At 63.5% G+C, this 12,889-nt stretch overlaps 2 protein-coding genes across 2 annotated transcripts; both read right to left on the bottom strand.

Moving 5' to 3' along the window:
* Nucleotides 1-2,772: 2,772 nt before the first annotated feature.
* Nucleotides 2,773-4,580, bottom strand: PRR22 (proline rich 22). The gene is made up of 3 exons (XM_004441263.3): nucleotides 4,309-4,580; nucleotides 4,151-4,213; nucleotides 2,773-3,863 (listed from the first exon to the last, which is right to left on the bottom strand). The coding sequence occupies exons 1-3, from the start codon at nucleotides 4,436-4,438 to the stop codon at nucleotides 2,830-2,832; spliced, it is 1,227 nt and encodes a 408-aa protein (XP_004441320.2). The 5' UTR covers nucleotides 4,439-4,580; the 3' UTR covers nucleotides 2,773-2,829.
* Nucleotides 4,581-4,944: 364 nt separating this feature from the next.
* DUS3L (dihydrouridine synthase 3 like) lies at nucleotides 4,945-9,518 on the bottom strand. The gene is made up of 13 exons (XM_004441261.3): nucleotides 9,332-9,518; nucleotides 8,387-8,690; nucleotides 7,702-8,211; nucleotides 7,319-7,360; nucleotides 7,025-7,177; nucleotides 6,714-6,830; nucleotides 6,530-6,595; nucleotides 6,345-6,455; nucleotides 6,054-6,150; nucleotides 5,881-5,956; nucleotides 5,400-5,588; nucleotides 5,192-5,320; nucleotides 4,945-5,076 (listed from the first exon to the last, which is right to left on the bottom strand). Exons 1-13 carry the CDS (start codon nucleotides 9,442-9,444, stop codon nucleotides 5,004-5,006), a joined length of 1,980 nt encoding a protein of 659 aa, XP_004441318.1. The 5' UTR covers nucleotides 9,445-9,518; the 3' UTR covers nucleotides 4,945-5,003.
* Between the last annotated feature and the right edge of the window lie 3,371 nt (nucleotides 9,519-12,889).

The following is a 12,889-nucleotide window of genomic DNA, read 5'->3' as shown; positions in this document are numbered from 1 at the left end:
AAGCGTTACGTGAAAACAAGCAGGTGGCTGCATGCATCGCTCGTGGTTTGTGTCTTCCTGACACCCACCTTCGCTCCTCTGCCTCCCCCACGTCCCGAGTCAGTGGTCCCTTGAAGGGCAGCCCCCCGTCGGTGGGGACGGTGGGCAGGTGGGGGCAGTGGGGGAGACTGGTGCACTAGGCCGGCCCTGGCGCACGGTGGGATGACGGGCGGTGCTTGGGAGAGGTGAGGCCCAGCCGCCTGTTCTGTTGGGGAAGACGACCTGGGGAAAGGGGGCACTGCAGGGGACGGTGACCGGGGGATTCTCTTCTGGGCTTAAAACCCTGATACAGATACGAGTGAACATATGCATGCGTGTTTGGGCGTGTGCATAAGTAAAGTTTAGAAGCATATATTTTATTTTTTTTAATTTTATTTATTTTTTTTCCCCAAAGCCCCAGTAGATAGTTGTATGTCATAGCTGCACATCCTTTTAGTTGCTGTATGTGGGACATGGCCTCAGCATGGCCAGAGAATCGGTGCGTCGGTGCGCGCCCAGGATCCGAACCCGGGCCGCCAGCAGCAGAGCGCGCGCACTTAACCACTAAGCCACGGGGCCGGCCCCAGAAGCATATATTTTATATGTATACATGATATACAAATGTATGTAGACAATATGTATACACGTGCATATACACATGCAGAGATGTGTACACTTATCACGTGTGTATGGATAATACACGTATATGTGTGTAATGTGTACACACATATACACGTGTATATAATATGCACACATGTATACGGGTGCACACATACATATGTGTAGATAATATGGGTGCACATACACGTGCACAGCTGTATATACGTACACACATGTATATGATGTGCATATATATGTGTGCATACATACATACATGTGTGTAGATGTGTGCATATATACATGTGTATAGATAATATGGGTGCATATACACACGTGTACAGCTGTATATATGTACACATGTATATAATATGCACATGTATATATAATACACGTGCATGTATACTTGTGCATATATGTACATGTGTATAGGTGTGTGTGCATATGTATGTGTCTGCATCTGTATATATGTATAGATAATACGTGTGCGTATACACACATATATGGAGGTGTGTGTACGTATGTACATACGATGTGCATACACGTGTATATTCTATCAACCTCTCCCTCGATGCAATCAGCAGGGTTCCCTGTCCCCCCCTTCAGGTGGCACGGGACGGCCATCTCGTCTGGGTGAACACTTGGGTGGTCCCACGACTCTCCTGACTACTCGCAGGTTAAAAAGAAAGACTCCACGGTCATTTCAGAGCCCCCTGTGCGTCTCGGTTCAGTCGCTGAAACCTCCACTCCGCACGCAGCGCGGTGGCAGGTGACCTGCCCTCCAGGCTGAGCTGGCTCGGCCCGGTGACCCCCCAGGCCTCCCAGGAGGGGCCGTGTTAGGTTGTCGCGTAACATTTGCTCCGGGCCCCTGGTCCGGGTTAATCTTAAAGAGAAACGAGTCCATCCTCTTGCATCTGCCCCGTTTGCCAGGCCCTTCATCAGGGGCACTTGATTTCAGTCTCAGAAAGACCCAAAACGCGGCTGCGGGGAGGGGGCTCAGGGGTAAGCCAGGGAAGTGGGCTTCTCCGGGCGGTGTCCGGGTGAGAACAGACACGGGATACAGACGGGCGGGGAGAAGTGTAGACGAAGCCACTGTAGCCCATACAGCCCAGGGCCCGGTCCAGGGATGGAGGGACCAGTGCCAAACAGTGGGGCAGCCGCCTCCACTTCCCTCAGCTTGGGAACAAGGGACGTGTCACCTGGGAAAGCCAGTCGGCCCCTGGGGGTCACCTGGAGCACTTCAGGGGAGCAGGGTGTGGCCGGCAGCTGGCCCAGGCCCTCTGAGAGGCGGAGGGGAGCCTGGACACGGGATTTGGGGAGGAGAGCGCTCGCGGGCCGAGGGGGAGGGGCCGGGGCAGGAGGGAGCGGGTGTGAGTGGTGATGCACACCCAAACTCGGGGTCCCTTGTGGCTGCCAGCTGGGATACAGGACCCAGCTCACAGCCGGACAAGTGGGGGACCCAGCGCTCGGGGCCTGGCTGGACGCCCGTCCTGGGACAGACGTGCCCTCCCTGGGCCCTGGCCCTCACCTGGGCCTCAGGTGCACCCTGCAGGCCCCGTCACTGTGTGCCCCTCTCCCGTGTCCCTGCCCAGCCCCCACCCTCAGCCCATACCCACCCCCTGCCCCCTGCACCCCCACCTGTCTGCCTGAACACAAGCAGGGACCTTCCATTCACCATCACCGCCGCCGCCACCCTGGCAGCTGGGCCGGGGCCCACTGAGCCCGGCCCGCAGGTCCCTCAAAGGCCTCCCCCTCCCTCCACTGGTTGTGGCTTCATGGGGACAGAAGACAGGGAGTTGGGGGCCACTCCCTAGGGCTCCCCTTGCTTGCTGTGCATCTTCAGACAAGTTCCTGCCCCTCTCTGAGCAACCTTGACTTTCTCCACCAAACACAGGAGTGATAAACCCTTACAGTGCAGGAGTCTGGGGGGGCATCTCCCCACCTCCCACAAGCCCCCCATCCCCGCTGGCTGACTCCGATTTCCTGGGGCTGGGAGACGACAGACTGAGGATCCCCCGGGAGTCTGGGGCTCCCCCTGCTCTGCTCTGGAAGCCTGGCACCCGGGAGGCGCTGGGGTCCTGTGGACCTCACCACGTGGCCGGGGCCCAGTGGACATCAGGGTGGGCGAAGGGACCACCCTCCACGTCCAGCCCCCCACCCACCACCCCGGGGCCCGATGCCACTGGCGGATGCTGAGCTGAGCTCAAATCGGCTTTAATGGGGGGCGGCTCCCAGGTCCGGCCTGGGCCCCGGGGTGACAGTGGTGGCCTGCCTGCTCTTGCCTCCCTGCCTGCCCTTCTTGGCGGCCGAGGCGCCCGCCTTCCTCCGGCCGGGGGGCGCGGGGGCAGCGGGGGGCGCCGGCGGGGGCGGCGGCTCGTCCTCTAGGGCCCGGAAATTGAAGAAACAGTCCACGTGGGACACGGCGTCCAGGATCTCGGGCACGCTGTAGTCGAAAGAGAGCAGCTCCTCGGGCAGGCGCAGCGAGCGGATGTCGCCCGAGGAGTCGCCCCCGCCGCCCGCCCCGTCGGGCAGGGGCAGCCCGGGGACCTTGCTCGGGGTGCCCTCGGGCCCGGGGACGCCCGGCAGGCAGTCGAAGAGCTTCATGGCGTCCTCGAGCATCACCTTGTCGGGCAGCGCCGCGGCCCTGGCCGCCTGGGGTGTCCCCGCCTCGCCCGCCCCCAGCGGGGTGCCCTCGGCCGCCTTGGGCTCCCCGGGGGGCATCAGCGGGCCCGGCCCGGGCTCCCTGGGGGCCAAGGCCAGGGGCTCCCCAGGCCCGTGCAGCTGGCTCTGGCGGCCCTTGAAGTGGCCGTAGGTGGCGGGGGACAGTGTGGCCTCGTTGGGGGGCGTGACGAGCAGTGGGGGCGGCTTGTTCTCTTTGGGGGGCGGAGGGGGGGCCGGGCTGCCCTTGAGCAGGGGCGGGGGCGTGGGCAGCTCCACGAAGGCGGGGGGCACCCCGTCCCCCACGAAGCCCAGGGCCTCGGGCCCGTCGGGCGGGAAGCAGGACACGAGATAGGGGGGGCCCCCGGGCACCGGCTGGTAGGGGGGGTACGGCGGGGGCGGCCCCGCGGCCTTGGGGTAGCGCTGGGGCTCCAGCGGGTAGGTGCCCGGCGAGGCGGGGCCCCCGGCCGGCCCCCCGCCGCCCACCACCACCAGCTTGTACAGCAGTGACTGGCCGAAGTCTGCGGAGGCCCACTCAATGCGGTAGATGCGGGGGTCGAAGAAACAGCCGCAGGGCGCCATCTGGAAACCTGCGGGCGGAGGGGCGCCCCAGGGGCGGCTTGGACCACGGAGGGGGCACGTCTGGGGGACAGGGCACCACCCGGCGGTGGGGTCCATCCAGGGGACAGCGACACAGGCCTCGGCCTTGGGGGCCCATCTAAAGGATGGGGGACACAGGCCTTGGTCTGGGGGACCCTCTGGGAGACAGGGAGACGGGCCTTCTTTTTGGGGGCCTTCTAGGGGCAAGGCCCATCTTGCCGCTGCCCCCTCCAGCCCACCCCCGGGGGCCCCATCGAGGGCTGGGGGAGGCCGGTACCTGCCGGGGGCACTGGAAACACCTCTTTTTCTGGGTTTGGGGGGTGATACAGGTTGGAGGAACCTGTGGACGAGAGCCGGCGGGTGGGTGGGGTCCCGAGGCTGGGGGGCAGAGCCCTGGTTCCCCACCCCATCAGGCGCCCCCCGACTCGCTCATACCCATGGTAGGAAGGGGCTCCGTGCAGGCGGGAGCAGGCTGGCCACCCGGCCCCTCAGTGCCGTCCAGGCCCCGGGGGCTGAAGCCTTCCTGGGTTGCTGTGGGTGCGTACAAGGGTTTGGGGTGCTGCATCGAGAGGCGGGGGGCTGGCCCAGGCGGGTCAGGGGGGTGGCAGGTGGGAGCAGAGGCGGCCACCCGGACAACGGGCTCAGGGTCCCGCCGAGTTCTGTTTGCCCAGTTGCTCCTGGCGGCGGGTTCCAGGATGCGGCCCGCCCACCGGTCAGGGTTCCGGGTCTGGGGGGTGGGCGGGGGCAGACGAGGAAAGCAAGGCAGCCAGAGGCAGACCCCACAAAGAGCAGAGCAGACCCCAGGCCCGGTCTGCTGCCTTCCATTTGACAGCCCCAAGACCGCTTCCTCCAGGCAGCACGCCCTGATCCACACCTTCGCAGGCCGAGGCCCCCATCAGAGCCCCGGTGGCTTCCTTGTTATCAAGACCTTACTGGGCCCTGGGGGGTGGCCAGGAGATGCGATCAATGAGTGAGGACGGAGAAAGGGGGCTGCCGGGAACAGGGACGCCTGGGTGAAGGGGAAGCTCCTGGGAGCAGAATGGGCAGCCTCAGGGTCACAGAAAAACCCGATTTTAAAAGAATAAAATTTATTGTCTCCGCGTGCGTGGGGGTCTTCTCCCGCCCCTCGGCTACTTGTACGCGTTCGCCTTGTGCTTCGGCAGGAAGACGAAGTTGCCCGGCACGGGTCCCAGCAGCATCTCGCTGTGAAGAGGGTGGGCGGGCGGGCGGGGGCAGAGTCAGCGGGGACCCCGCCCGGCAGGCCCAGACTGTCCGTCCTCTGCGCGCCCCCCCCCCGCCGCACGTCTGTTCCCCGCACCTGATGCGGATCCAGTCGGCCGCGCTCTGGCTGGCCATGAGCGTCTCCAGGTAGTCGCGGCCCAGGTAGTAGGGCGGCCGCTCGTTGATCCTCTGCGGGAGCCGCTCCAGCAGGCCCACGGGCACATACCTGCGGCGGCGGCAGCGGGGACAGTGTGGGCGGGGCGGCCCCGCGACAGCGCGACCCCCGCGGCCGGCCGGGCGCCCACCTGCACAGGAAGGAGAGCCACTCCAGGAGGAAGCGGCGGGTGCGCTCCACGCCCTGCGTGTCCGAGCCCCAGTGCTCCAGGCCGTAGCGCGTGAAGTCCCGCAGGATGTCCAGGCGCTCGGACGCCGAGATGTCCCAGTGGCGCTGTTCCTTGATCTCCGTGAACAGCCACGGCTTCAGCAGGGCGCCGCTGCGGGGCGGGCGCGGGCTCGATGGCCGGAGTCTCGGTCTCCAGACCCACGGGCCACCCCCAGCGGGGCCACGGCCCGCAGACCCCAAGCCTAAGGCCACAGCTGCAGAAACTTCCAGACCCCCCTTCCCGCCAGTGCAACCGCCAGACAGCTCTCTGTCCCCACCGTGGGCACAGAGCAGGGGCAAGGCAGCCCGTGGTTGTGACAAGGCTCAGATGCGTCCCCACTTTCCGCGCTCGTGGGGGGCTCCAGAGGGTTCTCTGCAGCCCCCCGGGCGCCAGGCACACTCACCGGGCGATCATGACCCCCGCGACCCCCGTCTGCATGGCGCGGTTGGCATCCTCGTAGGACAAGATGTCCCCGTTCCCTGCGGGACACAAGCCGGGGCTCAGGGGGCCGCGTCCATCGGGGCAGGAGGCGGTCCTGGTGGGGCGCGGGGCTGGTGCGGAGTGGCGGGGACCCACCGAACAGAGGCATGGGGCTGGCCGCCGCGACACACTGCTCGATGTAGCGCCAGTCGGCCAGCTTCGTGTAGCGCTGCTCCCGGGAGCGGCCGTGGAGCTGGGGGCGGGAGGGGCCGGGAGCGCAGGGTCAGAGACAGAGACAGGGAGACGGGCTGAGACAGACAGACAGACAGACAGAAAGACGGAGAGACGGAGGGGGAGCCGGGGACCAGGAGGAGGGGCGGGGGGGGAGACCGTGAGGAAGGATGCTGGCGCGCCCCGAGCCCCGCCACCTGCTGCGCCGAGACCCACCGTGACCAGGGCGGCCCCCCAGTCCCGCAGCTCCGGCAGCAGCCGGTGGGCCAGGTTCACGCGCTCCTGGACGCCCGTGCGGATCTTCACGGTCAGCGGGACGTCCAGAACCTGCGGGGACGGAGCGGTCAGCGGGCCCCCAGGGGGACCAGGTGGGGGGACCGGGGGGGTGTGGCAGGGCGTACCTGGCTCATGCCGCGGACGATCTGCTGGAACTTGCCGGAACGGTTCATGAGGGCGCAGCCCCCGCCCTGGAGAGAAGAGGGGACGCTGGAGCGAGCGAGGCCGCAACCTGGCTGGGCCCGACACCCGTGCCGCCCTCGCGGGGCAGATGGGGAAACTGAGGCTCGGGGGCTGCAGGGCCGCAACCTTCTTGTACACGAGGTCGATGGGGCAGCCGACGTTGATGTCCACGAAGTCCACGTCGAGCGTGCGGTTCAGGAGCTCGGCGCACTTGGTCATGGTGTCGGGGAAGGCGCCCTCCAGCTGTGACAGGTGGCAGGGCATGAGGAGCCGGTCTGGACTGTCGCCCCCGGGCCAAGGCCATCAGACCTGGAGGAGCGTCAGGCCGGCCCTCCGGCTGGTGGCTGCCCCGAGAAGGCTCTGGAAGGTGCTGGGCCAGGGTGGGAGCCGGGAGCCCCTCCTCTCCCCTGCTGTCCCTCCCTCGGGGCAGCACCGACCTGGACGCCGAAGATGTCCTCGCACTGGTGGCGCCTGAGCAGCGCCCACTCGGACGTCTGGCCCTGCAGCAGGTTGGTGCACACGGCCATCTCGCCGCACGTCACGTCCGCCCCGAAGCGCTTGCAGATCCGCCGGAAGGGCAGGTTCCCGCACTGCGGGCAGTGGGGACGCACGTGCACGTGAGGGCGCAGCAGGTGGGGACCCCGGACGCCCGCCCGAGCCCCGGGGGCGGACACTGGGTGCTGCTGGGGGACCAGGCTGCCACCACCCGGCCCACCCCGTGTGGGTCCTACCGTGGTGAGGGGGGCCAGGTACAGTTTGCCACGGATGTCCAGCTAGAGGGAAAGAAAACCCACATTAAAGCTGTACTCTGGCTTTTATGGCCTCTTGGGACTCCCTTTTCCCTACAGTCTAGAACGTTCTTTGCTCTGCCTCAATTGGTCTGGCTCTCTTTCATGTCTGGGCCTCTACACGAATCAACCAATCCTTCTATGAGGCATGTTCTTTTTTACACATTCTCCTTCACTGCAGAGCTTCTATTCAACCGTCAAAACCCCAAGTGCAATGCCCTCTCTTCCAGAAAGCCTTTCCCACTGCTCCTGTCTGACCCTCCAGGGCTGGGTGTGCGTGTCCATCTCTTTCTGACCCCACATTGCTACAAGCCCAAGATACATACCCGTTTCTTCTCACAGGGTCGCAGCCTGACTACATCCTCATCCGTCAGGGGCCCACAGGTCCGCACAGGGCCGCCGGGAGGAGCAACAGTGCTCGGCTCCTGGGGGCCCTGCTGGGCATCACAGCTGTCCCGCCCCGGGGCACCCTCGGCCTCGGTGACCTCAGGGGTGGCGGGGGTGGGGCCCGGGGGCCGGCCCTGGCTCAGCTGGCGCAGGGCCTGCTCGGCACGCTCGAAGCGGATCCGGCGCTTGCGCAGCTGCTGCTGCAGGGCCTTGTCCAGGCCGTTGCGGACGGGCGGGGCCTGGACCAGCTTCTCCGGCTGCACCAGATTCTGGGCCCCCGGCCCCAGGTGGGCCCCGGCGAAGCGGCAGGTCACGCCGTAGGGGCACCTGCCGAAGGTCTCGAAGAGCACGCAGTGCGGGCCCAGGTCGGCCGGCTTGCTCGCCAGGTAGCGGCCCACATCATGCAGGAAGCGGCAGCCGTCCCCGAAGAAACACTTCGCGGCCGACTCCTGCGGGGAAACGGAGGCAGCGCGGGAGGACGAGGGAGGCTGGGACGGCCTCAGTTTCTCCATCGGGAAGATGGGACAATAGTGACACTGGTGTCATCGCATCACGAGGATCGGATCCGGGTGGGGGGGCTCAGACTGAAGGCCTCTGGGAGTTTCTGGGGAGGGTCACACTCACCTGGACCAGCGAGGGGCAGAGCCTGTCCTTGTCATAGTGGGTGGGCTTCACGTGGGGCCGGCCCTTGTTCTGGCCCCGGGCCCTCTTCTGAGCCTGCGGCTGCTCCCCAGGCTCGGCCGCCTCCTCCGTCCGCCTGTCCCCTGTCTGCTGGTCCTCCGTCCGCCCGTCCTCCAGTCGGATCCGCTTGGCCTCAGGCTCAGCCAGGTCATCGCCACCAGGGTCTCCTGCCTTGGTTTCCCGGCTGGGCTTCTCCTGCCCTTTGGCTTCCAGGAATTGGTGGAACTGCTCCTTGGTGGTGAGGTATCTGCCCGCGGAGAGGCGGGGAAAAGGAGGGCTTGTGGAGGGAGTCCCTCCTCTGGGCTCAGATTCAATGAACGCTGGGGAAGAGGACTTAGAACACTTGTCCTTGCTTACATGCTTCAGCTGATGGGGAGCTCACTACTTAGAACCGGCCAGCTGCCAGCCTGGGATCATCTCAAGGCCCCTGGGTCCCCACGGCGCAGAGTGTTGAGCCAAACAATAGGTACCAAGCATGACCACCCCTGGCCACGTTAAGATAAAGGAAACTACACGTCCCAGCATGCCTTGCAATGGGGTCCACAGCTACCACTTCTCCCAGCATGCCACGTGGTACTCGCATAGAGGTGCACATGCGCTAGTCGCGCCACACGCCAGGACTACAGTCCCCAACATGCACTGCGGCAATCGCCTCAAACCCCGCCCACCCCAGCATGCACCGTGGCGTGCTGGGCGCATGTGACAGCTCCCAACGTGCGCGATCTCGGGCACTGCCGCTGACCCTACGGGCGGAGGAACAGCCCGGACCGAAGAGCCTGCGCGCTTCCCGCCCTACGCCGCTGCCCCACCTCCCGGCATGCACCGCTCGGGCCGCGCTACGGGTGCTGCGAAGGCCCGTGAGGGTCTTTCGCTGCCCCGGCGACTCACTGCGCTTTAATGGGCGCCACTCCCCGTTCCACCGCGCCGGCTCCTGAGTCGTCGCCGCCGCCGCCGCCGCCGCCACCACTCTCTGCTGGGGCCTCCGCCGCTCCCTCCGCCATCGGCCCCCCCTTAAGCCCGCTTTGGAGTGTGGCGGGAAGGCCTTCCGGGTCGCGCGCGTGTCTTCCCCGGTCGTGCTGGGGAAGTGCGCATGCCCGGGTCGCTTCAAATGACGCCATTGTACGCGCGTCGACGTAGCGGGGGCGGAGCCTGCGTGGGGGCGGGGCCTCGGGTCCCGTACACTTGTGAACCCTTTGGAAGAACCGGAAATGTTCAATGATGGGGGGGGGGGGGGGCGGCAGGTTCGCAACCTGGCCTCCCGCGGGCTGCAATCGGGCCGCAGAAGTGTCTCGTTTTCCTGCTGGGTTTTTTTAAATTTTTAATTCTACTAGTTTTATGCAGGGCATTCATTTAACAAATAATTTGTTGAGCCCCTGTGTGCTAGAGGCTGTCTTACGTGCAAGGATACAGCAATGCACAAAACAGACCAAAAACCCCTGCCCTTAAGCGCTCCCCCAGGAGGGGGGAAGACAGACAATCACGTTAGACGGTACTGAGGCGGGAAGGGAAGGGGGAATGCCACTTTGGTGGCTGCCATTTTTAATAGAATGGGCAGGGAAAGCTTCACTGAGAAGGTGACACTGGATATTTTGAAAGGAGAGAGAGAGAAACAGGGCTATTAGAGGGAAAAGTGTTCCAGGTGGAGGGAACAGCCAGTGCAAAGGCCCTGGGGCAGGACCAGGCCTGGCGTGTTGGAGGAACAGGGAGGAGGATCAAGTGGCTGGAGCAGAGGGAGCGAGGGGGCGAGAGGGAGGACAGAGGGTAGGGAGGAGACTGATAAAAATCCCTTAGCTGCCCTTGCGTTTCACCGCTAGCCTTGGCAACGCTTGCCCTGGGGAGGGACGCGAGGCAGGGACAGATGGGGAAACTGAGGTCCAAGGAGGGAAGGGATTAGCCTGAGGCCACCACAGGCTGGGAACCAGCTTTTGCAAGACCTGGGAGCAAATGGAAGCGGGGAGGTGGAGCGGCTTGTCCTCCATCCCTGGCCTCGGCTACCCCCTGGAGGACCGTCTGGGAATAAACGGTGGCATCGGGACATCTGAAAGAAACCCCATAATCCTTTGGGGCTTCCTACGCAGCCACCTTACCCAATTCCAGGGCGGGGAGCTCGCTCCTCCTTCCCCGACGTGCGCGTCCCGTTGCCCTCTGAGGTTCTACCAGGAGTCTCCCCCTGTCGTCCGCCAGCCTGGACAGGTGGAGAAACTGAGGCACACAGAGGGCGACCTCAGAAATATGGCCTCCCCTCTCTGGGCCTCAGCCTCCAAGGAGAGCTCTCCTGGGCTCCCGGGCTGTGCCCTGCCTTCTCTGTGTAAGGCAATCCAGGAGGGCTTCCTGTAGGAGGGAGGCTGTGGACTGGCCATTGATAACCCTGGTATTAATATTAATGACATAGGATTAATCGCTGCTTCTTCTTTTTTGTTATATAATTATAACGGTATAATATTAATCGTTTAGCAGTAGCTAAACAATGATTGAGCGCTTACTGTATACCAGGCCCCGTTTTTGAAGCCCTGTGCGTGTATTAACTCATTTCTTCCTCTCTCTGAGGAGAGAGGGAACAGGCGTTCGTCCCAATCCACCTGAACCCACGGGCTGCAGAGGTCCCTGGCCCCGGGGCTGCCCCACCGTCCTGAGCCAGAGAGCAGGGCATCAGTGTCCCCTCCCGCTTCTCCCCGCACAGCCTGGCGGTCTCCATGTCCTGTCTACCTTCCCTCCGGAGTCTCTCTCCAGTCCATCCCCTGTCTCCCCTCTCCCATCACCTTGCCCTCCAGGCCTCAGTCTCCCCTCCTGCCCCCACCAGCCCAGCCTCCCACAGCTCTGTCTAAAACAGCCGTCTGACCATGGCCCTCCCCTGCACCCAGTCCTTCCATGGCTCCCTACTGCCCCAGCCCTGTACCATGGCCCCCAAGTTCCCGCATGTCCCAGCCGCTGCTGCCTCCCCCAGCTTTGTCCTTCATCCCCCTCTCACTCCCTGAGGCCACCACCACGTTTACTCCAGAATTCCTGTGAGCCAGCCTTACCTCCCAGCCTTTGCCTATGCTGTTCCCTCTTCCAGGAAGCCTGTTCCCTGCTCCCAGCCACCTTAGTTCTCAGCTTCTCTTCTGGAAGCCTCTCTGACTGCCCCCCTACAGGGTCCCCCATCACGGCCCTGATCATCCTGGAGCTACTGGCCACACGCCCCTCTCCCCACTGGACGGTGAGCCCAGAGAGGCTGGAAGTGGGGTCTGCCTCGGTCACTCTGTGTCCCCAGTGCCCAGCACACAGCCTGGCACACAGTAGGTGCTCAACGGACACTGGCTGAGTGAATGCATCTTATCACGGCTGGGGAAACTGAGGCACGGAGGGGGCAGGACCTGCTCTAGGGGGTCCCACCTTCGCCGAGGCTGTGGCAGGGGGCTGAGAACTTCCAGGTATCGCCCTAGAGAGTGTGGGGACACTGAGGAAGATGTCCCCCCACCCCAAATCCAGCCTGAGTCGTCCTCCCAATGCCCGACCCCGACTGATCTCAGGATGCAGGTGGCTGGGCCCGGGGCCCCTGAGCAGGCGGGGAGACTGAGGCACCGGGTGGGGTGGGCGGGGCCTGGGGGAGAGCTGCTGGTGCCCTGCCCACTGCGGGCTCTCTCTGTGTCTGTCTCTCGCCTTTCTTCTTCCTGTTTCTGCCTCAATTGTTTTCTGTTCTCTGTCTGTATTTCCTCCTCTCTGTCCCTCTGTCTCTCTCATGTCTTCCTCTGCATTTCTCTCTCCCTCCGTGTCTCGTCTGCCTCCATATTTCTCTAGCTCTCTCTGCATTGCTCTCTCTGCATCCGTCTCTGCGTCTCTGTCTCTCTCTGCATCTCTGTCTCTCTCTGCATCTCTGTCTGTCTCTGCATCTCTGTCTCTCTCTGCATCTCTGTTTCTCTGCATCTCCATCTCTCTCTTGCATCTCTGTCTCTGCATCTCTCTGTCTCTGCATCTCTGTCTCTCTGCATCTGTCTCTCTCTCTGTCTCTCTGCATCTCTGTCTCTCTCTGTATCTGTCTCTGCATCTCTGTCTCTCTGCATCTGTCTCTCTCTCCGTGTCTCTCTCTGTATCTGTCTCTGCCTCTGTCTCTCTCTGCATCTCTGTCTGTCTCTGCATCTCTGTCTCTCTCTGCATCTGTTTCTCTGCATCTCCATCTCTCTCTTGCATCTCTGTCTCTGCATCTCTCTGTCTCTGCATCTCTGTCTCTCTGCATCTGTCTCTCTCTCTGTCTCTCTGCATCTCTGTCTCTCTCTGTATCTGTCTCTGCATCTCTGTCTCTCTGCATCTGTCTCTCTCTCCGTGTCTCTCTCTGTATCTGTCTCTGCGTCTCTGTCTCTCTCTGCATCTCTGTCTGTCTCTGCATCTCTGTCTCTCTCTGCATCTCTGTTTCTCTGCATCTCCATCTCTCTCTTGCATCTCTGTCTCTGCATCTCTGTCTCTCTGCAT

The sequence above is a fragment of the Ceratotherium simum genome, chromosome 39 (assembly GCF_057802395.1).
Source record: "Ceratotherium simum simum isolate JZ-2026a chromosome 39, ASM5780239v1, whole genome shotgun sequence".
NCBI classification, from domain to species: Eukaryota; Metazoa; Chordata; class Mammalia; order Perissodactyla; family Rhinocerotidae; genus Ceratotherium; species Ceratotherium simum.
Note: the sequence above shows the minus strand (reverse complement) of the source record. Positions and strands in the feature narration are given on the sequence as shown.